The sequence below is a fragment of the Fibroporia radiculosa genome, assembly GCF_000313525.1.
Source record: "Fibroporia radiculosa TFFH 294 genomic supercontigs, scaffold595, whole genome shotgun sequence".
NCBI lineage: Eukaryota > Fungi > Basidiomycota > Agaricomycetes > Polyporales > Fibroporiaceae > Fibroporia > Fibroporia radiculosa.
Genome location: NW_012133225.1, coordinates 15,133 through 37,339, shown reverse-complemented (window position 1 = coordinate 37,339; position 22,207 = coordinate 15,133). Strand labels below are relative to the sequence as shown.

The following is a 22,207-nucleotide window of genomic DNA, read 5'->3' as shown; positions in this document are numbered from 1 at the left end:
ATCAGGATAGCTTTTTATCCCGCGCAGACAAATGGCTCAGGATCGCATCCGTCCCATATATCCGAGTTGTTGCCCTCTCTCCTCCAATCTCCGCCACCCACTGCATGGCTGCGTGTGGCATCCAAGGGGCATACCTCCTTCCCTCATACCCAACCTTGTTCACTAGTGCGCGCGCGAACCTTTTTGCACTGGGGGAGAACAGCGAGTTCGGAACGCGCATGGTGTTAGATTGCACGACGCCTACGTCTAGGTAGACGAATCGTACATGGCTGGGGCCATCATACACGCGTTCGTCAGCATCTAATCCCATTGCCAATGCCTGCAGGGACCTCTTTGCCGCAGAATAGAGAGCAAAAAATGGTGCGGACATATCGGCTGCGCGCGAACCGATGAACTGAACCATAATGGGGCCATGTTTAGCTGACCCTCGAAGCTGATTTAGAAGTGCGCGGGTAAGAAGAAGCGGGAATACGGCGTTTCGGTAAATGACGTTGATCAATTCGTCCTCGCCGAATCCGTCGATCCTGCCAGGAGGCACTACGTTGAGCATAAGAAACGAGGCTCGTCAAATAGGCTCACCTTTCCGGCCTAAAGATCGAGCCACCAACGTTATGAATGACGACGGTGATGTTCAGGTGCTTATGCGGCTCTAACAACTCCGCAAATTTGTGCTCTTCGACCGCGACATCTGCCAGAAAAAAGCGGACATCTTGTCGACCTTGAGGGCACTGGGAAATTATTTCGTCTACTACTTTGTGCAGCTTTTGCTCACTGCGACCGTGCAAAAGTAGGTTGAACCCCTGACTGTATAACTCTTGGGCAATAGCTTTACCAATACCATCTGAGGCCCCAGTGACAAGAGCATATGGAGAGGGACCGTGAAGATATCGATGTATCGACGATGGGCGGACGAAATAAAGCCAGCAGAACTGAGCGAAGCGATAAACCAAGGGAGCTGACAGGAGAACGCCGGCTGTGGCGGCGACGTTAACAATCCAGGTTATACTCATAGCGAAGACAAAAAGGAAGTCGGATACTTGGCCTCCTTTTTAAGCGCATCCCCGTTCGGACGGATTCAGAGGTGGGAGCCGGATTAGCTGTGGGTCGAAGGGCTTGGAAGTCGTTTTTGTTACTAACGCTTTCAGGCCGGAGAAGCTCATCGCTGACTCACCTCCGTCCAGACCGACGTCTGCAGAGAATGCATCATCAGCCACGTTTACATATATGTAGTCATAACCCCATGTATGCTTGCTCAATAATTTGAGCCCGTGTAGCCGTGTCTATTTGTGTCGAGGGGAGTGGCAGCTTAGCCCGGCCAATCACAACGGGACGAGGCGACTTCTGCACAGAAGATACGATTGGTTTCTTTCTCGCTCTTATTCTCTTCCTCCTTCGCCTCTCGCAATCGCGCCAGCTCGATGAAGGACAAGCTCAAGCTCGTTCATATACTGTCGGTTGAGTCACGAAGCAGAAGAACAGCTTGTGGCAAAGCCACCCTTCAGAGGGACGTGTTTTGTCAGTTTCAAACGTAAAGGTACTGGGGTACCGCATCGTAATCGCTTCATTCGCATTCACGGACATAAGTATGTACAGATAGCGCTGGTCATCCGAACGTCGTAGACCAACAATTCTGAGGGTAAGCCAATGCAACTACAGGTCCAGGGGCGCCCAAAGGACGCATCTACCGCTAGCATTGCCACTAGCAGCGCGCTCGAGAATGCTAGGATGTGAACAAGTTACGGCTTGTACTGCAGTGATCCTGGACAACTATGAGCATCCATTGCGCACGTCAGAATTATGAAATGCACTTTTTACGATCAGCAAGCCTAGTGACAAGATCACCCTAGTAAAGGAGCTCAGATGTAAGTTGCATTAAAAACAATAGGGTACGTAGGACTACCCACCTTGCACGAGAAGATATCGAGTGAATGCTCCATATTACCCACCTACCGAACATTAATTATAGTTTAAATACCTTTGAACCAAACACTCACGGTGAAATGAGGATAACAGTCTGGATTGGGCGACCATTGCGCCTTGAAAACAGTCAACCACCGACCCTGACCATGCGATGAATAAAGTCAATTAATATCATTGCTGTGGTCCATAACTCACTGTTTGACAGTTGTGCTGGACGTGACTGAACGGCCTAGATGACGGAAATGGGGTATCCCGCGCCATGAGAGAGCTGTCGATGTCCCATACTGAATACGATTCAGGAGTCAAGATTCGTCAAAGTAACAATATCACACGTACGTCTCAGAGTATCGTCATAGCTAGTACTCAAAATGGATCGCCCGCGAGGATCCCAGTATGCCGAACTCACCGACTTGTTGTGCCTCCAGTCGGCACGCAAACAGTTATTTCCTGCGGCAGAGGAAAGGTGCTCCTCGACGATTTCCTGATTGAAATCTTTCATTTCTACTAAATCATCATCTAAAGTCTGCACTGGGATATTTTCCAGTCTGCGTGTGTCCCATACTCTAAAACAAGCAGTTAGGCGAAGAAATGAAGTACTGCTATATCCATGACTGGAGAGACTCACTTCATTGCACGATTATTTGATGCAGTCACAAGAAAGTGCGGATTCCGAGGATTGATGCTAACGCTTCCAATTTTTTGTTCGGACACCTGATACCATCTAGCCCGAGACCTGTCTTCGCGGAGATCCAGATGCGTAAGACCGCCAACGGCATCCGAAATCCACATTTCTTGACCCGTGGGGAGCAAATCGATGCATGATATAAGAACGTCATCAGTAGAGAAGATCTCTCTAGAGATTTCCGAGGTGAAAGAGAGGCTGCGTATAGTGCAGTCATACGAGCTCGTGAAGACCTGGTTGATACTCCGTAAATCAATCAGCGGTAGTCAATGTGCACTAAAGACGTACATTATGTGAATTAACCGGGTCAAACTTGATCGAAGAAATGGATGACCTTGAAGAGGCGGGCCAGTGAATTTGCATCGCCCAATGTCTTCCATTCTCCCCATCCGAAGCAGCGCTAGTTTCGCCATCTTCGTCAGCCGCTTCGTCAGGTGGCGCGCGAGCATCCCAGATACCCAGCTGGCCGTGTTTATCTGTAAGGGAGGTATTAATGAGATATCTTCGCAAAGGAACCAATGAAACATCTCGGTACATACCCCCGAAAAAGATGAGATCCTTGGTCGGATCTGGATGATAAGCTGCACTATATACTCTATCCTGGGTCACCTTCGCTCTAGCCACAACTTTCAAGCGCCCCAACTTCTCTCGCAAATCCGTAAGAGCTTCCGCTTCTTTCTTATCAGTGTCGAAGACAAATGCGTCGTGGCTCGCTGTTCGCCGTGGATGTGCGGTTTGAGTGAGTGTTTGCAGGGTTGTTCGGAGCGCAGATAGATCTTCCGGTAAAAGATCGTCGGCTACAACTGATAAGTCCAGGTCATGATGTCTTGGTCTCTTAGCCTCTCTTGCGTGTTCCTCTGCTTCTAAACGTTCTTCCTCCTCTTTCTTGCGTAGTTCTTCTTCCTCTTTCTAAATACACAAAAATGTAAGTTCAACATCTGAATAAGAAGGCGGATTCGCGTACCTCTCTTCGCTTTCTTTGACCCGGGCTTTCATCTAGAATAACAGTAGTTCTCCTCAGGCGCGCGGACTGGCGAACTGGAATAACAGGCTCCTTTTCTCGCTTTGTCCTCTTGTTAGGCTGTACGGGTTTGGCGCTCGACTTTTCTTGCGCCTTTCTTTTTCCAGGATTGGATGGCAGATCCACGGAGAAGTCGAGTTTTGCGAGGAGTTCACGGTTTCTCGCAATGTTCGCTTCTCGCTCGAGCTCACTAGGCAACATAAATAACTGCATAAAGAATTTTCTCGATAATTTACTTACTAGTCCGAGATGTCTGACATGGTAATGGCAATGTGAGTCTATAGCGGTAAGCACAAATTTGAAAGTGAAGAAGCGCGTCCGAGTCCCCTCGACGCGCCTCGAACCACGATCTGCACCTGTCACACATCATGGTGTATGTGACTAATGGCGTCGTGCGAGCGCCTGACGCGGTGCGCGCATAATCACGTGCCATGTGCATACCCGCCAAACACGACCAACGCGACGCGATCATCCTCCCAGGCCCCCTTTGTCCCGCTCACTCATTCCTTTAACTTTGCTCCCAGCGATTAGTAATTTGCATGGCTTCCAAGCGTACCTATGGTTCTCATGCCAGCAATACTCTTACTCCATCTTCCCCACAACTTGAGCCCTCTGCTCTAGACGGCAAGCGCAAACGCCCACTAGCGGATCACACTTCTATTCAGAACTCGCCACGGTTCAAGAAGAGACGCATAATTTCGATTGAGCCTCGAAGACCAGTGAAGAGTTTTAAGGGAAAGCAATCAAGTCAGACTCAACCCCCCAAACTCACTCAGCTCCATTTTTCGCTCGATACTTCTGTGCTCAGGACATGCCCACTGTGCGATCTATCCTATACTAAAGGTGCTCCAGACGACGAGAGTTTGCACCGGTCGCATTGTGCTAGAGTGCAGAGGGGACTAGAGTGGGGAAAAGAGGAGGAGCGAGAGTTGTTAAAATCTGGCGTGGAGGAATTGGCAACGAGCGTGAAGCTCAAGAATGGAGCCAAAGGCCGTATCGTTTGTTTTAGGCCGGATATTGGAGGGAAGATTGGGGGAAAGGTAAGGTTCATATGTTTATAGGCATCTGGAGGCAGTCAGCTTATAACAGTAACTTTAGCTGTCCACTATGCTGTCCACTATGAGCCTCTCCCTCTCTTCCCCGCCTCTTTCGCCGACTGTCCTTCAACATTGTAAAGTTTACCTCTTCTTGCTTCCGTCATCAGCGAGCAGAAGCAAGATAGTAGGATGTGTTATAGCTCAGCGCATTGCCACAGCAATGGCAATTGCATCGGAAGCCGAGCTGTCTGCATCTACTTCATCCTCCATGCTAACTTCGCCCTTAAGTGTTTCTCAATCGCAAGGACCGCTGCGTTCTTTTATTCCTGTCGATATTGCGACCAATCTATATGTTCATCCGACGCCACTCCCCACACCGCTTGGTATCCCTCGACTCTTCGTGTCCTCATCTCATCGCCGCCTAGGCATTGCTTCTCATTTGTTGTCTGCAGCTGCGACGACGTTTATCTTGGGATGCCCATTGGATCCCACTAAGGGTGAAGTGGCATTTACTCAACCTACGGGAGCAGGCAAGGCCATCTTAGAATTCTGGGGTAAAGGGGGTATACGGATATATGAAGAGGAGCAGGGTCTGAAATTCACATCTTCCAACTGATTCAATTCTATTTTCGAGTCGCAAGACGACATGCTAGTCAATACATTTATTGTCTAAATATCATATACATACAACTCATCCTTTGTACCGTAGACGTGTCATATCTTTTTGTATCTGTTTTACATGCGCATCGAATCCTTGGCCTCATACAAATGCAATACAGACATTCATGCTTCTACCTCGACAATCTGTGGAGCGTCAGATAAAGTGCTTGAAGGTGGGATGAACACCTGCATTCCGGGAGGCAATAAGTTGACCTGGAATCCCCCTATGAAGTTGGTGCTTACCCGTTTCTTCATACCACCATCTTCGGGCAGTCTCGTCAAGCCATTGCTGAGCCAAGCATCCACTTCCGAAGCGGCACCACGGCCCTCACTAATGATTGGGGATCAGAAGCTATAGATAAATCAGATGTTGCGAGACTTACTTGATACCCCATACGATCAAGGACTGACCGCGGCGGCAGTCACCGGCGGCGAAAACACCTTCGACATTCGTGGAATATTTCTGGAAGCGATGATCATCAGTACGGCAGATGCTCACGCGACAGTCAGGACACCAACCTTCGGTGGCGTCTGGATGTTGGAGCGGGCATCCTGTTTGACCCCGAGAGCTTCGATGGCCGTCGACTCAGGCCCGAGGAATCCAAGGGCAAGAAAAACGAGCTGAGCAGGGAAAAATTTCTCCGAGCCAGGAACTTCCTCCATTTTCCAGCGTCCCCCGCTGTCCTTGGTCCATTCCACGCGGACGGTGTTGAGACCCTTCAATTTTCCTTCTTCGTCAACGACAAAGTCCTTTGTCGAAATGCAATACTCGCGTGGATCTAGATTATGGTTAGGGGCTGGGCACGTAACGGGATACAGCTGCCACCTCACCATTTCCAAAATGCGCAGCAACTTCAGTGTGTCCATAGTCTGTGCGGAAAATTCTAGGGTAAAGGGTCAGCAAGACACGCTGTGCACAAGAGAAAAGGACGTACCTAGGCCATTGGGGCCATGGGTTATCCCGTCCGCGGGCCGCAGGAGGCTTCGGAAGTAACTCGAAGTTGGTGACCGATTTCGCACCGTGGCGCATTGAAGTACCGATACAATCGTTACCAGTATCCCCACCACCAATGACAATGACATCCTTGCCCTTCGCACTGATATAGCTGTCGTTTTGCAGGTCGGAATCGAGCAATGACTTTGTGTTCAGCTATTACGGATCAACATGAATATGGGACTGCATACTCTCGATTGAGTCCTCATACCTGGAGATACTCCATCGCGAAGTGTACACCATCAGCCTCGCGGTTGGGGATTTTCAAATCACGAGGCCATGTAGCCCCGGTACAGATAACGACAGCATCGTTTTCGGAGCGGAGTTGGTTGACGTCGATATCCTTGCCAACATGTGTATTGGGGACGAAAGTCTGATAATAATTAATCTCGGAAACGGTATATCCACGGTAGATTGCGCTTACCACGCCCTCTGCTGCCATCAAGTCTAGACGGCGTTGAACAATGGCTTTGTCAAGCTTCATGCTAATTTGTAATATCACTTCAGGATTACTTTGAGAGGACGATGAAAGACACTCACTTCGGAATTCCATACATGAGCAGCCCACCCATGCGGTCGTTGCGGTCGTAGACAGTGACAAGATGTCCAGCTTTATTCAGCTGATCTGCGCACGACAGACCAGCAGGCCCAGACCCAATGATTGCAACCCTCTTCCCAGTTCGGAAGTTGGGGATCTTGGGCTCCATCCAACCCATTTCGAAACCCTGCAACACAATTGGATCACTTGTTGCATCCACCAAGTTTATCAGCCATGCTCACCTTGTCGATGATAGCACACTCGATGCTCTTGATCCCCACCGGCTGCTCATTGATCCCGAGCACGCATGCACCCTCACACGGGGCAGGACACACACGACCAGTGAACTCGGGGAAATTGTTCGTCATGAGGAGGCGATTAAGGGCGTCTTGCCATTGACCCTTAAACACTAGGTCGTTCCATTTTGGTATAATATTCGAGATCGGACATCCGGAATCGGATTGGCAGAACGGAACACCACATTCCATGCAACGGGCGGATTGGTACTTGAGTTCCTCTTCCGTCAGCCGTGTAGATATCTCTTTCCAGTCCTTGACTCGTTTACGAGGAGGACGATAGCTCTCAGTCAAACGCTTATATTTCATGAATCCTCGAGTCTTGTCCAGCTTCTTTAGACGACTCTTTGTGGTCGCATCGTCCACAAGAGAATCTTCCAAGTCCAGTACAGAAGGCTCCACGCGGGTTCTAGACGACGACCTGCTAGGATGATACGAGAGGGGCTCCTTCGGTGATAAAATATCCACTAGCCCCTCCGAAGCAAGGTCAACTTGGCTAGCAGTGCGGGAAGGAACCAAGTCAACCATGCTGTGTCGCATTCTTTCCTCCTTTAATTTCGCAGCTTGCTCCTCCAGCACGCGCTTGAAATCATGGGGCATGACACGGACGAAGAGAGGGAGGAGATGATGGAAGTCATGCAAGACACGATCAGCGACCTCCGAACCAGTGTAGTGTCTGTGATCTTCAATGAGACCCCGTAACTGAGCGATCTCGCGAGGATCGGTAACCTTTCCAAGCTCCACCATCTCCATGTTGACCTTTGAGGCGAATGTATGAGCAGTATCCAAGACGTAGGCAATCCCACCACTCATTCCAGCCGCAAAATTGCGCCCAGTGCTACCAAGGACCACAACTCGACCTCCAGTCATGTACTCACACCCATGGTCACCAGTCCCTTCGACAACGGCATTCGCTCCGGAATTCCTCACTGCGAATCGTTCCGCAGCAACGCCACGAATGAAAGCTTCTCCGGACGTCGCGCCGTAGAGACAGACATTCCCAACAATGATATTCTCTTCGGCTTTGAATGTCGACTGTTTTGGGGGATAGACAATCAAACGCCCTCCAGACAGACCCTTGCCCACGTAGTCGTTGGCATCGCCTTCCAATTCAATCGTGATGCCTGGTGCCAGGAAAGCGCCCAGAGATTGTCCAGCGGAGCCCCGCATGCTAATATGAATGGTGTCTTTCGGAAGGCCCTCTTCGCCGTACAACTTTGATACCCGGTACGACAACGAGGTACCAAGAGCTCGGTCCGTATTGGTGACATCACAGTCGATATGCACAGGAAGTCCCTTAGTAAGAGCAGGCTCCGATTCATCGATGAACTTGTTGTCGAGACGGATATATAGCTTATGGTCTTGTGGTCGGACGCGATAAGTTGCGGCACCACGACGCATCTGCCAAGCCGGCTTCAGGATAGCCGACAAGTCAAGGTGCGCCGTCTTCGGCGTACGAAGCTTCTCGTCCGCTTTCAGCATGTCGGCTCGCCCCACCATTTCGTTGATGGTACGGAAACCGAGCTTCGCCATGTAGCTACGAAGGTCTTCCGCGATGTAGTAGAAGAAATTGATAACCTGTTCCGGCTGACCAGCGAACTTCGCGCGAAGTTGAGGATCCTGAGTAGCTATTCCAACCGGACACGTGTTCACTACAAGAAGTCGTCAATCTTGAATTCACTAAGAGAAAAGTCGGATAAACTTACGATGACACTTGCGCATCATAATACAACCCATTGCTATAAGGGGCGTAGTGGCAAAACCCCACTCCTCCGCACCCAGAAGGCATGCGATTGCAATGTCCCGTCCAGTACGGATCTGTCCATCAGTCTGGACAGTGACCCGACCACGCAAATCGTTCAAAACTAGGGTCTGGTGCGTCTCGGCTAGACCAAGCTCCCAAGGAAGACCTGCGTATTTGATACCAGTCCATCGCGAAGCACCCGTGCCGCCATCGTGCCCGGAGATGAGGATGTGATCCGCCTTCGCTTTTGCAACACCGCTCGCCACGATACCAACGCCGACTTCAGACACTAGTTTCACGGACACCCGAGCTCTTGGGTTTGAGCACTTCAAGTCATAGATGAGCTGCTTGAGATCCTCAATCGAGTAGATATCGTGATGAGGTGGAGGAGAGATAAGACCGACACCTGCCGTCGAATGACGAGTGCGAGCGATAGATCCAGAGACCTTGTGACCTGGCAATTCGCCTCCTTCTCCGGGCTTTGCACCCTGAGCCATCTTGATCTGGAGCTCGTCCGCGTCAGCCAGGTAATTTGAAGTAACACCAAATCGACCAGAAGCAACCTGCTTGATAGCAGACCTCATGACATCTCCATTAGGCAGAACAAGGGAGCGCTCGGCATCTTCACCTCCTTCGCCGGTGTTGGACTTACCACCGAGACGGTTCATAGCAATAGCAAGGGTCGAATGAGCCTCCATAGAAATCGAACCATACGACATCGCTCCGGTCACGAACCTCCTCACAATTTCGTTCCAAGGTTCGACCTGTTCGATGGGGATTGGAGTAGCACTTTCATAGCGGAAGTCGAGCAACCCTCGAAGATGCACCGCGCTGGTCTGCTCATTAGCATTCGCCGCATACGCATCGTAGGCACGCTGATTCTTCTCTCGAACGGCGTCCTGGAGATTAGCAATTCCAGCCGGATCGTTGATATGGGCCTCCCCGCCAGAACGCCAATGGTAATCGCCTGACTCGGGCATACCAGGCGGCAGAATAGTGTCCCGGGTGGGCCAACCGCGTTCGTGCGTCTCGAAGGCATCCATAGCTAGTAGGTCAAAGGTAGCGCCCTGGACACGGCTAGCAGTCCCAGGAAAGCAACTCTCGATAACTTCAACGTGTAATCCGAGGGCTTCGAAGATCTGCGCGCCTTTATACGACTGCAAGGTGGAGATACCCATTTTCGACATGACCTTCAAGATACCATTGTCGACGGAGTGGCGGAAATTGTCCGAAAGCTCATCATAAGTCTTGTTGTCCTTGACACTATCATAATGTTTAGCACACGTCATATGAGGAAATACGCGAACGCACAGTCCTTCCCGCACAACTTTATGAATGCACTCCATTGCCAACCACGGGCAGATACCATCGGCGCCATAGCCAAGCAAGACGCACAGATGGTGGACCTCTCGAGCCTCACCGGTCTCGACAAGTAATGCAACTTTGGCACGTTTCTTCTGTGACACCAGGTGCTGGTGAACTCCGCCACACGCGACCAGAGCTGAGAGAGGTACACGGTCCGGACCGGTTGCCCTGTCAGAAAGAATGATCACTTTGATGCCTTCTTCGATCGCCTCCATTGCCTCGCTGCAGACACGCTCGAGGGCGACCTTGTATCCGGGCAAACCCTGCTCCTTCGGGAATGTAATATCGATAATCCGGGAGGGCCAAGTAGAGTACGCATACTTGAGGTTCTTCATTGCGTTCATCTCCTCTATAGTCAGGATTGGAGAGCGAAGCAGAATACGGTGACATTGTTCCGGCTTCATCTCCAGAAGATTTCCTTCGGGGCCGATGTACGCCTCAAGAGACATCACGATGTTCTCGCGGATGGGATCAATCGGGGGATTTGTTACCTGAGCAAACAGCTGTCGGAAGTACTCGTAAATCAAGCGCGGCTTTGTGGACATGCATGCCAATGGCGCGTCATTACCCATGGAACCAAGAGCCTCCTTGCCATCAGTCACCATGGGCATCAGAAGTAGGTTGAGCTGCTCCACAGTATAACCAAATGCCAGAAGTTTAGGGTCGGTACTGAGGGAATATTCATCGACTACAACATCAATACGCTGCGAACGCTGCACGCGCTTCACGATGTTGGGGACATGTAGGACATGCGTCTCGATCCATGAAGCAAAATTCTGCTTCGAAGCAGTCGCCCGCTTCAGCTCCTTGTCATCGACAATGCGCCCTTCGCCGGTGTCTACAAGAAGCATGCGACCCGGTTTCAGACGACCCTTGGATACAACCTTCTCAGGAGGAATGAAGACAGCGCCAACCTCGGAAGCGCACACAATGATGTCCTCGTTCGTTACCACATATCGGCAAGGTCGGAGACCGTTACGATCCAGATTGGCACCACAGTAACGTCCATCGCTGAAAGCAAAAAGCGCTGGCCCATCCCACGGTTCCTGTAAGCATGCCGCCCAGTTGTAAAACGCCTTTTTCTCCGGCTCCATCATCTCGTTCCCTTGCCACGCCTCAGGAATCAGCATCATAATAGCTTCAGGAAGAGTCAGTACGCCGTTGACGACGAGCAGTTCAAGTACGTTGTCGAACGCCGCGGAATCGGAGCCACCCGACTCAATGACCGGATATAGGAGGTCAAGCTGCTCGCCAAAGAGAGAAGAAGATAGAACACCTTCTCGAGCACGCATCCAATTCTTGTTGCCGCGAATAGTGTTGATCTCGCCTGATTGCCAATATCATTAAATCCGCGATCACTCTACGTAGATCGTGCTTCTCACCGTTATGAGCAGCCCACCTCATAGGCTGGGCACGATCCCAGCTCGGGAATGTGTTTGTTGAAAAACGCGAATGTACGAGAGCAAAATGCGCGCGATAGAGCACATGGTTGAGGTCGTGATAGTAGTTGTAGACTTGCGGAGGCGAAAGCTGGCCCTTGTAGACGATATTCTTTGACGACAAAGAGCATACGTAAAAACCTTTGGCAAGCGTACTTCATACGGAAGAAGTCCGGGCTGTCAAACCATTGATCACTTTAAATAAAAGCGAGAAGACAAACATGCTGTGGGTTGCGTGCTTCCGGAGAACGTAAAGCTGGCGCTCGAACCGTTTCGCATCAAATGTCCCCCCTCGACTAGTGTTTCCATCGCCATAATGCGATCGGAGGACAACGAATGGCTGCAAGATAGCAGGCTCTTTGCTGGCGGCCGCAGGGCCAAGAATAGATCCGTCGGTTGGCACTTCCCTCCAGCCAAGGACGCGCAGACCCAAATCATTCGCAACCTTGGCGAAGACTGACTGCTGTTTCTGTAGTCCGACGGGATCATTCGGTCTGAAAAATACATTACCAACAGCGTACTCCCCTGGCTCGGGGAGCTCGCAGCCGATGTCTCTTTCAGCCTCACGCTTGAAGAAGAGATGAGGAATGCCTGTCATGACTCCTGCACCGTCTCCGTCGCGGCTGTCAGCGCCGGTCGCACCACGGTGGGTCATGGCACATAAGAGTTGGCGAGCATCTGAGACAATTTTATGGCTTTCCTCGCCCTTGATCTGACAGATGAAGCCTACACCACAGGAGTCTTTCTCGTACTGATTTTCGTACAAGCCTTGACTGGCGGGCAAGGTCCCATCGAAAGAATCAGGGTCGCGTTCGACGGTATAGAAGCCATTATCGTTGAGGACTGGCGGGTGTTCGTCGAGAAAGTCAGGGGAGAGTGTGTCAGTGTCGGCGAAGGCCATAGAACGAGGACGAGGAGAACTAGGCGGACGACGAAAGACTGGGAGCTAGAGAGATGAAGGGGGGTGCGAGCTCAAGACGATGATGGCGGTCGCAAGAAAGGGCAGACGAGAAAATTGCCGCGGTCCTGAGCAGCGACGACGGAGTCACTTGGAGAACGTTCAGGCCGGCCTCCCGATGGTGTCCGAGTAAGTGGTAAGCTTGGCGGAGGCTGACTCGGCCAAGGCCCAATGGCGACGGCCCAGAGTAATTCCCACTTTCGGAAGGCCACAGCCGATTGCGGACGATACAACTCCCGCCGCGGAGCTCCGCCGGAGCCGCCGCCGAGTATCACTCAAATTCATTTTCAAGGCAAAGTGGCTTTCCGACATCCAGTGGCAACATCGCGGCACACGATCTCCATACAATCCGCGCAGCACTCTCGTACGTCCTCTGCTGCACAGAATCATCCTCCACGAGGCGAACTAGACCGCATCTGCAGCTGCCGCAAGCAGCGGACATGCGGCATTCTCAATAGCCAATTTTATCCGCACCCGCGCCCGCCGGGTCAGGCGCGAGGCTCTACTCGCGATCGTATGGTACGGAAGGCGTTCGTTAGCATGCCCCATTGATATCCCCAGCCAGAGCGTCCCTGTCCTCTCAACGGACACGACACGCAGTCAGCACACACCGATGGCACAGGTGGCATCATTACTCATCTATGAGCACGATATGTATAACCACGCAACCACCACTCGACAGCACTTAGCCTTCGACCTAGTCACAGTAAAGCACAATACACTGTGTTGATGCGTCAGCGGGTATCATGGATCCTAAACCTGGAGTACCACATTCTCAACATCACTTCAGTGAAATGGGATGACCAGACCAATTTCAACTGCCATTCACTTGCTGATAACGCAATACAGCGACCCCCGGATCGCCTTGGATCATCATCAAGTCTGCACTTCTATCAGACCGGTAGGCATCATTGAACCAAACAGAATCGACGCTCGTACCCCTCTTCATTGCCATGCGTAAAGAACACGCACCACATCGTCGGCTGTCGCAATTCCCCCAATCTGATTGTGGCCATATTCCAAAGTCTAGAGCATCGACGCCTGTGTCGTGTTGTGGCGCATCTTCCGAAGAAACGCCCCTGGGAAGGAGAATGTCTTGTGGGCAAGTGCAGAATCTTCTCCACATATATGTTCACAGATGGGCCTCAGGCTGCATACGCAGCAGAAAAGACGTCTCCATGATATCCGCATATAGCTTACACGAGGTAAATTTTCGAGGGAGAATTAGTCTAGCCAGCTCCATCGTGCAATGCGCAACAGACTGCCGCTGCTCAAAAGTGAAACTGTGTGATGCGAATTGCGACGCTGAAAACTCACCCTTGTGATGACCAATATACTGGCGGACCGTCTCTCCTGAAGCCATTTCCCATAACCGTGCGGTATGATCCGAAGAGGCTAAAGACCGAACAATGAATATCGACTCTTGCAGATACACAAAATCCACCTGTACCTGTTACCAGATATGCTGAGTCTGCGCTGAATGCGCAATCCCATACCCATCTCTGATGTCCCTGGAGAACCTTTTCTAATCGAAATTCATAATTGGACGTCAACGACCAGATCTTCACCGTCGTATCCGCGGAACACGTTGCCAAATATCTGCGACGCTCATTGTTGATTAGCCCTTTAAAGTTTCGATTGATCAAGAGTTTCTACTTCACGTCGGGACTTAGTAAACATCTGGTCAAATACTTGTTATGCGCTTGGAATTTAGTGACTGCCTGAAACCTAGGCAGATCCGATTTCTCTTCGTTGATCTTCCAAACGTAACACTTTCCCTAAACCAAAGACCGTCATCAGGATATGCATCAAGTAAAAAAGCTCAAAAAGACCTTGTAGTTACCCGCCACCAAGCAAGAACCATCAGAGGCAAGACTGATCGAGCGCATGGGTGTGTCACCTGCAGGCGTCTGTGGGTAGGGTTAGTTTTGTACCGACTTTGGTCGAGCAATAGCAAGAGAACTCACCAGTTCATGCGTACAGATGTTTTCCGACAGGTCCCACTGCTTGATTCTGCCGGCTTGGTCACACGAGATGAGTTCGCCTTGGTTCGGGTGCACTACAATATCGTTCACTGATATGAAATTGTTAGCTACAGCGCCTTGTTCCGGATGCTGAAGATCAAAGCGCACCTGGAGCCTCGTTGTCATAATTCCGATGCAAATGGGTGCTTCTACCATGGGCCGGTGATTTCAATCGGGGAATTATGGGTTGGAAGTTACTCGACTAACCGGAGATCCCAGATCTTGATAGTGCCATCTTCGCTTCCCGTCACTAGCCATTTGCCCTCGCTGTGAAAAGACACCGATGTAATGTTGGAATTATGTCCTTCGAAGACGATGAGCTGTGTATGTTAGTTGAAGTGCCATTTTCCACTGGGTTCTTAAGAAAGGCTCACGGGAGTAGATGAAGTGCTGCCTACTTCATATATGTTTATCTTCTTATGAACGGCAGCAGCCAGCAAGCGCTTGCTGGATTGCGCGAGGAGGGGTCAGTCGAAAGACGGACGTACAAGGGTAATTACTCACTCGGGCGAAATAGCAAGACGATTGACTTGCTGTGACCAACGGTCAGCATGGTAGTCGGTTCAGGGTAAAATAGCTGGAACGCTGACACCGGATTCCTCTTTCCTCACAATAGTCCTAGAACATATACCGCTCCAAGCCTCCCAGAAGCGGATGTCATGGTCATACGATCCTGTGACAAGAACAACAGACATGTCATGACGGGGAGGTGCTGCTCTGGGTGGTAAGGTCTGTGATGGCATAGTGGTCGCCTCCCAAGACAGTGCTACCCAGTTCAGCGTAGCGTACCAATCAAAGCTCAGATCTAGCCTTACATAATCGTATATTACATTTCAAGCGCCGACGTTGACTGTGTTGTATCCTCCTCTTCCACAAGTGATACATTTCACGCTCTCTGCCCTGGCATCCCTGTCTCACAGTAATGTCAACTCCTGGGCACTCAGGGCCCGCACACTGCTTCGCTCACCACAGTCAAGCTGCTTCCCGTTGGGCTGATCACACAGAGACAGCTGGAATGCCTCCCTGAACATTAGGACCTAGGCCCCCGAACCCAGGATCAATATGAATTGCCGCTGATGCATTGCTGCGTGCTTTCAGTCCAGTAATTTACGTACGAGCGACTAGCTCGTGGCCTCCGCTTCTATCACCCATCTACTCGCCATGCCCTTCTGTTCATATCGAAATTCTCCCGCGAAGCTGTATAGGAGCTTTGGGGATCTGTACAGACTAGGAACTTGCCCTGCTTTTCATGCAACGCGTTCCCTCAAATCTAGCTCCTTCTGTGTGCGAAATTGTCTTGTCGAGAGAGATCTTCTACCACCATAACCGATGCTCTTTTGAACTTATGTGTCTCGACGTCATGACCAATTCCACGTCTTAGAAGGTTGGTTCAAGACATCTCAGTATCACTTTATATAAAGACTGTATTGTGCTCTATGCCACTCCCCCAATCCCCAGGTCCGCCGCGACAACTTGTGCGTCCACGCAACTAATGGACAATTTCCCAGTGAGTGCCCTCCCTCGAGTGAATAATCTTATAAGCTCACCACTTTAGCCCGGTACTCGCGTCGTATTCTACGAGAATGATCGCACTCGGTACGGAACCGTACAAGCAATTGAGACAGTGGAGGGCGTTCGTACAATTCCTTTGTCGCATCTGTAGTCCTGACGATTGCCGACAGAACATGCAAGTTGCTGTCATCAGAGTCGAAGGTGCTGGCACTGTCGTTAAAATCCCGTCAGTCTAGTCTCTTTCTCTCAACCATTGATCCATCGGGTATTTATATTTCCGTCATACAGAATCACCGTTCTCACCAGAGTGGCATAATTCTCTCGCCCCGGACTTGACTATGAACTCTACAGACATTTTGGACTATGTGATGACCGCCGAAGCATATTTTCCCGGCTCTCTGTCTTTTAGACTTTTTCTCCTATCGGTGTGTAGATTTATGTATTGGCCTATGGACTCGATACCATCATAGAGTTTGGCGGGACGTTTTTTACTTGTACTGTACCAAAAATGAAACCACCCCAGATCTGCGAAAACATTCTACGTGGCGAGGCAAGGTCTGGACTTGGTCGATGTGCTCTCATATGCCTGAGGGGGCATATCATCGCATGAATCGGACAATGTCGCTGGCTTGGAAAAGGCAGATTCCCATACTAAATTACATATATCGGCGAATCCTAAGCGACGAGGGCTGCACAGGGCGTGAATGGCCTGTTTGATGACGGTCGGGAAAACAAATGTGAAGGCATCACCGGTCCTCGACTACATACTTGCCTTTCAGTGCAGACTGATTACGCAGGGATCAAACAACCGGACAATATCTATTTCCGCCCATGTCCCGCCCTCGGTAGGTGACGTAGAATCTGTTTAAATTGGGTGGTGCACCATGCGGAGTAGGATGTTGCGCATCAAGCACGGTCCATGAGGCATTGGTGCTAGACTGCCAGGCGAGAAGACTGTTCCTCGAAGCCCACGCCAACCTGGTGGATAAAGCGTCCGGCTTGCAGCCGGGTCTACTGAGAAGGCAATGGCGGCACAAGTGCAACATGGATGGGCAAGTGTCACCTTGCTAGTATCCATACCCGGGGCCGGGTGCATTGAGGAGAACGTAAAGCCAGGAACGGGTGCAGCAGCATGTGGCAAGAGAGAGGACTAGGAAAGGACAGCAGGACGATGCACGAGACGGCAACGGTGAGCCACTCGGGACGGGGAGGAGATTCGGAGATCGGATTTGGGCAGAGGAGGTTCGCGCGGCTGCGATCCGGGCTGAGATCGAGATCCACGCGCTCGCCTCCTGAGGCTGCGACTCGGTCGCGTCGATCTGCTGCATCCCAGCGCGCGGCCACCATGCCGTCTTTCTCTCCCAGACGTGTGGCCACATCCGTCTTTGCCGTGGCTTTTTACGTCTGCTTGTCCATTCTCCATCGCACACTGGCTACATACGGGCGTCTCGAGTCGCGTCTCTTCCAGCTCTGCGCACGACTCCTGGCAGTCAAGCCGTGTGGTGTGTACAACCCCCACGAGTGTGCAATCGTAGTCATCGGTGCAGACGAAGGTATGCTGCACAAGTCTCTCATGCTCCTCGTTAGCGTCTCGATCAATTACGGCTTCGCCCTGGCAGACATCGGCAAACATGTCTCGTTCAGATTCTCGGAACTCGGTTACACCGTCTTCACCCTCTGCCGGCAGGACAGGCATGGTCTTCATTCTGACGGAAGTACAAGCGTCTCTTCGGTGAGGCGTGGCGCATTGATTCCGTGAAGTTACTGATCGATCCTAAGCTCATGTACGAATGGCACAAGGTCCGAAAGAAATCAGGAAACACTGCGTGGGGTCTTATTGCTCCCATCTCCTTGGATCTAGGGGACACATCACAACATGCGCATGTGTTCGAGACCATTCATGCGTACTGTGGCACGCATTCGCTGCGACTTGTCAATGTCATAATGCTCCTCCCACAGACGCAGTTCGTGCAAGACAGCTTCGCTTCGTACGTAGCCCACCATGCCAATGTTAGTTCACAGCGGCGAGATTGGAATGTGATCGACACGGATACGATGAAATCGTGGGACGATAGCTTCAAATGGGCGGTCACTGAACCTGTCCTCGTCGTTCAGAACTGTCTCGACTCCCTTGTCGCGTCTTCTGGGCGAGTTGTCATGATATCGGAGTGTAGAGACAATGTCTTCCGTGAGCCATGCCGATCTAGAGATATCTGATGACTCAATCCAGTACCTTCAGGAAGTCTGTCTCCTCTGCATGGAACACATCAATCATTGTCTCGATACTTGAGCCGCGAACTGGCGCCTTTAGGTGTTCATGTCTCGATAGTTCATGCTGGTGAATCCGCGGCGCTGCCTAGCGGGAGTAAAGTTTCATCAAATAACGAATCGGGGTAAGTACACTTTCATCATTGACCTTGTCAACTCTGTACCTAGACTAGCCATATTGCAACAGGATCCAGGCCACAATTCGGATGATTCAGCAAATTCTCCTATTCAGGTGAGCATGCATTCGACAGCATCCTGCAAACCTGCATTTAGATTTCGCGACCAAAAAATAGCTCTCCGTTAGATACCCTACGACACTTCGCTGTACAACCGCAAGAGATCATCGATCTGGTGCAATACATTGCGACCACACCGTAAGTGATAACATGTCTGATTCGGCATAGTCTTACGTATGCTGGCATCAGATATCCGAAACGCCGATATACCATCGGCATCGTGCCGCTTATTTCTGCTGTTCTGGAGGCTACTCCGCAAATTCTGTGGTTGTTAGGGGATGCGCTGATGGGTCGTATGTCATGAGCAAAAGTAGATGACCCAGTAGGTTGTACAATCTATGTATCGATTGTACCCAGGGTACGCATGCTGTCCTGGCAGATCGTAGCTACCCTGGAATTTGTACAGTAGGCAGGCAATCCTGCGTAGGACAAGAATCATGTAGCATATGGACATCCATGCGGAGCATGCCACTTACCCGGACAATGATACTGAGTCGCTGGCCTCCGTTGTACCGAGTGCCGTTAAGGAAGCCGTCGTTCAGGATGGAGTGCTGATAGCCGTAGCGAACAGAATATCTTGAGATGCACATGAACATGAGCGCCGAAGTGTCGAACACGGCGAAGGCGCTCACTTTTGGACGTAGACGCTTCCAGAGATCAGGGGGATGTCAAATGCTTCATGCTGGTTCTCGGTGTTCTCCAGTCGCAGGATGCGTGATGCTCCTAGACTCACGCCCAGGATCCAAGAACCACTTGCACCAACATTATCGACGTGGGGCTTCCAAAAGGTTAGACGACCAATAGAAGATTGCCGAGCTCGTAAGCAGACGTACAAGAATTTCGCCATCCGCAGCAAGATGCAGAAGATGCGTTTGGGTATCTTGGCTGGGAAAGAGACCTTGCAGGCGGGAAAGCACCGTGTGCAGCCCTGCCACGTCTGTTGGCCACGCTGTGACATGTGTTTCCCGGAAGCGTTTGATGACTCCATCATAGTGCCCCTTGTGCAGATAATAAGACGCATGCAAGGCCAGCTATTACGGCAGCACGTACCTCTTGGAAAGTGTAGAAATCATCGGGGAGAAAGAGGGTCTGGACGTCCTCCGCCCTATCCCCAGGTTGGAGGGGGTTCTCTCTAACAGGTAAAGTTTTCCTGCGACGTCTAATTTGTCTGCTCTCCATCGAATCAAGCTTCTCGAGAGCGGCCGTAAGCAAAATACGTTGTTCGGATATATTGAAAAAATGCGGATACAAGAGAAAGTCGGGAGGGAGACCTCGAGATGGAACTGAAGAGCTTATAGAACGAGAAAAAGCACATCGATAACCAGAGCACCAGGCATACTTGCTGGAACAACGCGCGATATGTTGCATTATCAGCATGAGGCCGCAAACGGTGCTCGATGCTAGCAACGATCATAGCCTGAGCTGGGTGCCGCGACGATTGTATCGGGATCCCGGCAACCTCCGGGCCACCCCAGTTGGCGCGACGCGTTGGGCAGAGCATGTCGGCCTCTCCTCTGCAGGACACTACTCCAGACCAAGGGAACTCCCTTTACGCTGCGCTTGCCCGGACTGCAACCCGTAGTCTTGCTCTCTACTTTTCCCGTCCCGTCCGGCTCTTCCGGCCTTCAAAAGGTGCTCTCCGTTTCTTACTCAGCCTCTGAACTCCAGCTCATGGGCATCGATAAGTCAACGGCTGGCAAACACTCAAACGTCTCGCAAACTACCATGGCCAGTCGCTCACTCCTCAGTATCTGTCTTGGCTCGTCAAGCAGCAAGGGGTTAGTGATTCCTTCTGCGGCAGTAACCCATTCTGACACTTGCCCGCACAGTTCACGGTTATTCCGAAACACTTCGTGCCTCCCATGCTAGTCAATGGTGTCCTAGGATTTGTATTATGGTCAACATATTCTACCGTCTCCGATGCCCTGGAGAACCACCTCTCTAGTAGCCCCATCATGCTAGCGGCAGTATCGGGCGCGTCCGCTGGCGGTATGCAGGCGCTCGTGGCGGCTCCGGCTGAGAACGTCCGGCTCGCGATCGAAGGTGGCTCTTCTTCTGCACGAGGTTGGTCGCATGCCTGGAAAGAAGTGTTTCGTGGCACTCAGGTGCAGGCCTCGAAGCCCCGGATTGAAGTAGTACAAGACGCTCGTCAAGTACGCGAGTGGATGCGGGAGGTTGGTGAAATGGCAGGCCGTGGCTGGGATGGGTGGGGCTGGGGCTGCGCAAAGGACATTTGTGGTAAGATATTTTGCGGCGATGATAAACCTCATTCTGATGTAGGAATGCTCCCAAGGATTTGCCGTGTTTTTCTCGATATTCGAACTCACAAGACGGGCCGCTACAGAGACAAAAACGATGACACAAGATATGATATCATCTTCCGAAGCACAGAATCAAGTACCAGGCCATCTGCGCAGTCAAATACCCCGAGTTGCACACGCCACCACCCTCGTCACGGGCGGAGCCATCGCAGGGTTGGCATATGAGGTGGTATCCCGCCCCTGGGACATGGCCAGGAAAGCCGTACACATTGGCCGACTTGCTCCTGTTTCGGAAAGACATTCAGTTGCAATGATTTTAGTAAGAAGGTTGCGTGAAGACGGATTGAAGTCTTTCTTCGAAGATACTGCTCACGCCATACATCACGAGGATTCGTCTCTATCACCACTCCGTCGTAGACTGCATTCCGCATCCCGTACGTTGGCTCGTGTGGGTCCTTGGGGAATCGGGTTTTTGGTATGGGAAGCGTTTGGTCCGGGGCTCTCGTAACTGCAACATTAGCTGCCCTTGGATGTCGCTTTGCATATGTCGTTTTGCATACCGTAATCTGAATTCACATGCATCTCCAGTCTGTAGTGTGACGACCAGATGGCCTGGCCCTATGCCCTTGCCTTTAAGTTATCCCTCAATTCAATAGCGGATTGACGGCGTTGAGTTTGCTTGGCCTTCAAGCCTTCACAGACGTCTGGAAGTCTTCTTTGAATAACATTGCACATGTGTTAGGATAACAGCCTCGCGGCCTGGCCAAGAAGAATTAGAGTTTTGTAGGAACCGCAGCGATAGGGTGGAGGACGTGTGTAGATTCTCCCGAGAACGTGAAACATGCTCTCAGTACACGAAGTGAGGGGCGGGTGTGTTGAACTTGACAATGCGAGCGGTGAGAAGTCGTTGCCGCGAAGCTTTTTGCAAAGTGAACCTAGGCCACAGCGAGCGTCAGACGGAGCGTGGACTTCAACCTGAATCTAAAGAGGATCGTCCGATTACTGCCTCTTTGATTGATCCGTGCACATGGGTCCAAGTTCAAACGCGTGAGTCCATGTGATGGAGTAAATGAACCCGAACAGTCTCAATACACTACCAAGAATGTGAGCGGGCTTTCCTGAGTTCGCTGGGTTGCTGAGTAGAATTCTGTAATTGTTGTCAACCAGGGACTTATCATAACAGTCCCACGTACCCGACTTTAACAAGAACCTCCCTTTCTCACTCTTCCGAGTGAGCGACGATCCATCTTGA

At 51.1% G+C, this 22,207-nt stretch overlaps 8 protein-coding genes across 8 annotated transcripts; 3 read left to right on the top strand and 5 right to left on the bottom strand.

Annotated features, from left to right (window-relative positions):
- Window position 1: 1 nt before the first annotated feature.
- On the bottom strand, window positions 2-1,010 carry FIBRA_01352 (uncharacterized protein; the record flags this gene model as incomplete). Its single annotated transcript, XM_012323227.1, has 2 exons — window positions 2-524; window positions 580-1,010. 2 exons carry the CDS (start codon window positions 1,008-1,010, stop codon window positions 2-4), a joined length of 954 nt encoding a protein of 317 aa, XP_012178617.1.
- A 640-nt stretch (window positions 1,011-1,650) lies between these two features.
- On the bottom strand, window positions 1,651-3,883 carry FIBRA_01351 (uncharacterized protein; the record flags this gene model as incomplete). The annotated part of the gene is made up of 11 exons (XM_012323226.1): window positions 1,651-1,759; window positions 1,809-1,843; window positions 1,905-1,946; window positions 1,995-2,060; window positions 2,116-2,204; window positions 2,257-2,483; window positions 2,546-2,835; window positions 2,891-3,078; window positions 3,142-3,511; window positions 3,567-3,813; window positions 3,864-3,883. 11 exons carry the CDS (start codon window positions 3,881-3,883, stop codon window positions 1,651-1,653), a joined length of 1,683 nt encoding a protein of 560 aa, XP_012178616.1.
- Window positions 3,884-4,162: 279 nt separating this feature from the next.
- On the top strand, window positions 4,163-5,276 carry FIBRA_01350 (uncharacterized protein; the record flags this gene model as incomplete). The annotated part of the gene is made up of 2 exons (XM_012323225.1): window positions 4,163-4,663; window positions 4,722-5,276. The coding sequence occupies 2 exons, from the start codon at window positions 4,163-4,165 to the stop codon at window positions 5,274-5,276; spliced, it is 1,056 nt and encodes a 351-aa protein (XP_012178615.1).
- Window positions 5,277-5,443: 167 nt separating this feature from the next.
- On the bottom strand, window positions 5,444-12,597 carry FIBRA_01349 (uncharacterized protein; the record flags this gene model as incomplete). The annotated part of the gene is made up of 14 exons (XM_012323224.1): window positions 5,444-5,506; window positions 5,564-5,651; window positions 5,704-5,783; window positions 5,840-6,099; window positions 6,152-6,204; window positions 6,256-6,470; window positions 6,526-6,687; window positions 6,739-6,799; window positions 6,855-7,039; window positions 7,095-8,800; window positions 8,855-10,155; window positions 10,204-11,584; window positions 11,640-11,808; window positions 11,860-12,597. 14 exons carry the CDS (start codon window positions 12,595-12,597, stop codon window positions 5,444-5,446), a joined length of 6,462 nt encoding a protein of 2,153 aa, XP_012178614.1.
- A 1,709-nt stretch (window positions 12,598-14,306) lies between these two features.
- FIBRA_01348 (uncharacterized protein) lies at window positions 14,307-15,421 on the bottom strand (the record flags this gene model as incomplete). The annotated part of the gene is made up of 8 exons (XM_012323223.1): window positions 14,307-14,432; window positions 14,487-14,564; window positions 14,622-14,728; window positions 14,787-14,827; window positions 14,886-14,998; window positions 15,053-15,125; window positions 15,183-15,211; window positions 15,269-15,421. The coding sequence occupies 8 exons, from the start codon at window positions 15,419-15,421 to the stop codon at window positions 14,307-14,309; spliced, it is 720 nt and encodes a 239-aa protein (XP_012178613.1).
- Window positions 15,422-17,535: 2,114 nt separating this feature from the next.
- On the top strand, window positions 17,536-18,998 carry FIBRA_01347 (uncharacterized protein; the record flags this gene model as incomplete). Its single annotated transcript, XM_012323222.1, has 6 exons — window positions 17,536-17,922; window positions 17,970-18,378; window positions 18,421-18,583; window positions 18,646-18,690; window positions 18,752-18,832; window positions 18,884-18,998. 6 exons carry the CDS (start codon window positions 17,536-17,538, stop codon window positions 18,996-18,998), a joined length of 1,200 nt encoding a protein of 399 aa, XP_012178612.1.
- An 82-nt stretch (window positions 18,999-19,080) lies between these two features.
- Window positions 19,081-19,873, bottom strand: FIBRA_01346 (uncharacterized protein; the record flags this gene model as incomplete). The annotated part of the gene is made up of 5 exons (XM_012323221.1): window positions 19,081-19,113; window positions 19,171-19,270; window positions 19,327-19,472; window positions 19,528-19,692; window positions 19,745-19,873. The coding sequence occupies 5 exons, from the start codon at window positions 19,871-19,873 to the stop codon at window positions 19,081-19,083; spliced, it is 573 nt and encodes a 190-aa protein (XP_012178611.1).
- A 320-nt stretch (window positions 19,874-20,193) lies between these two features.
- FIBRA_01345 (uncharacterized protein) lies at window positions 20,194-21,463 on the top strand (the record flags this gene model as incomplete). The annotated part of the gene is made up of 4 exons (XM_012323220.1): window positions 20,194-20,326; window positions 20,381-20,472; window positions 20,524-20,932; window positions 20,988-21,463. 4 exons carry the CDS (start codon window positions 20,194-20,196, stop codon window positions 21,461-21,463), a joined length of 1,110 nt encoding a protein of 369 aa, XP_012178610.1.
- Between the last annotated feature and the right edge of the window lie 744 nt (window positions 21,464-22,207).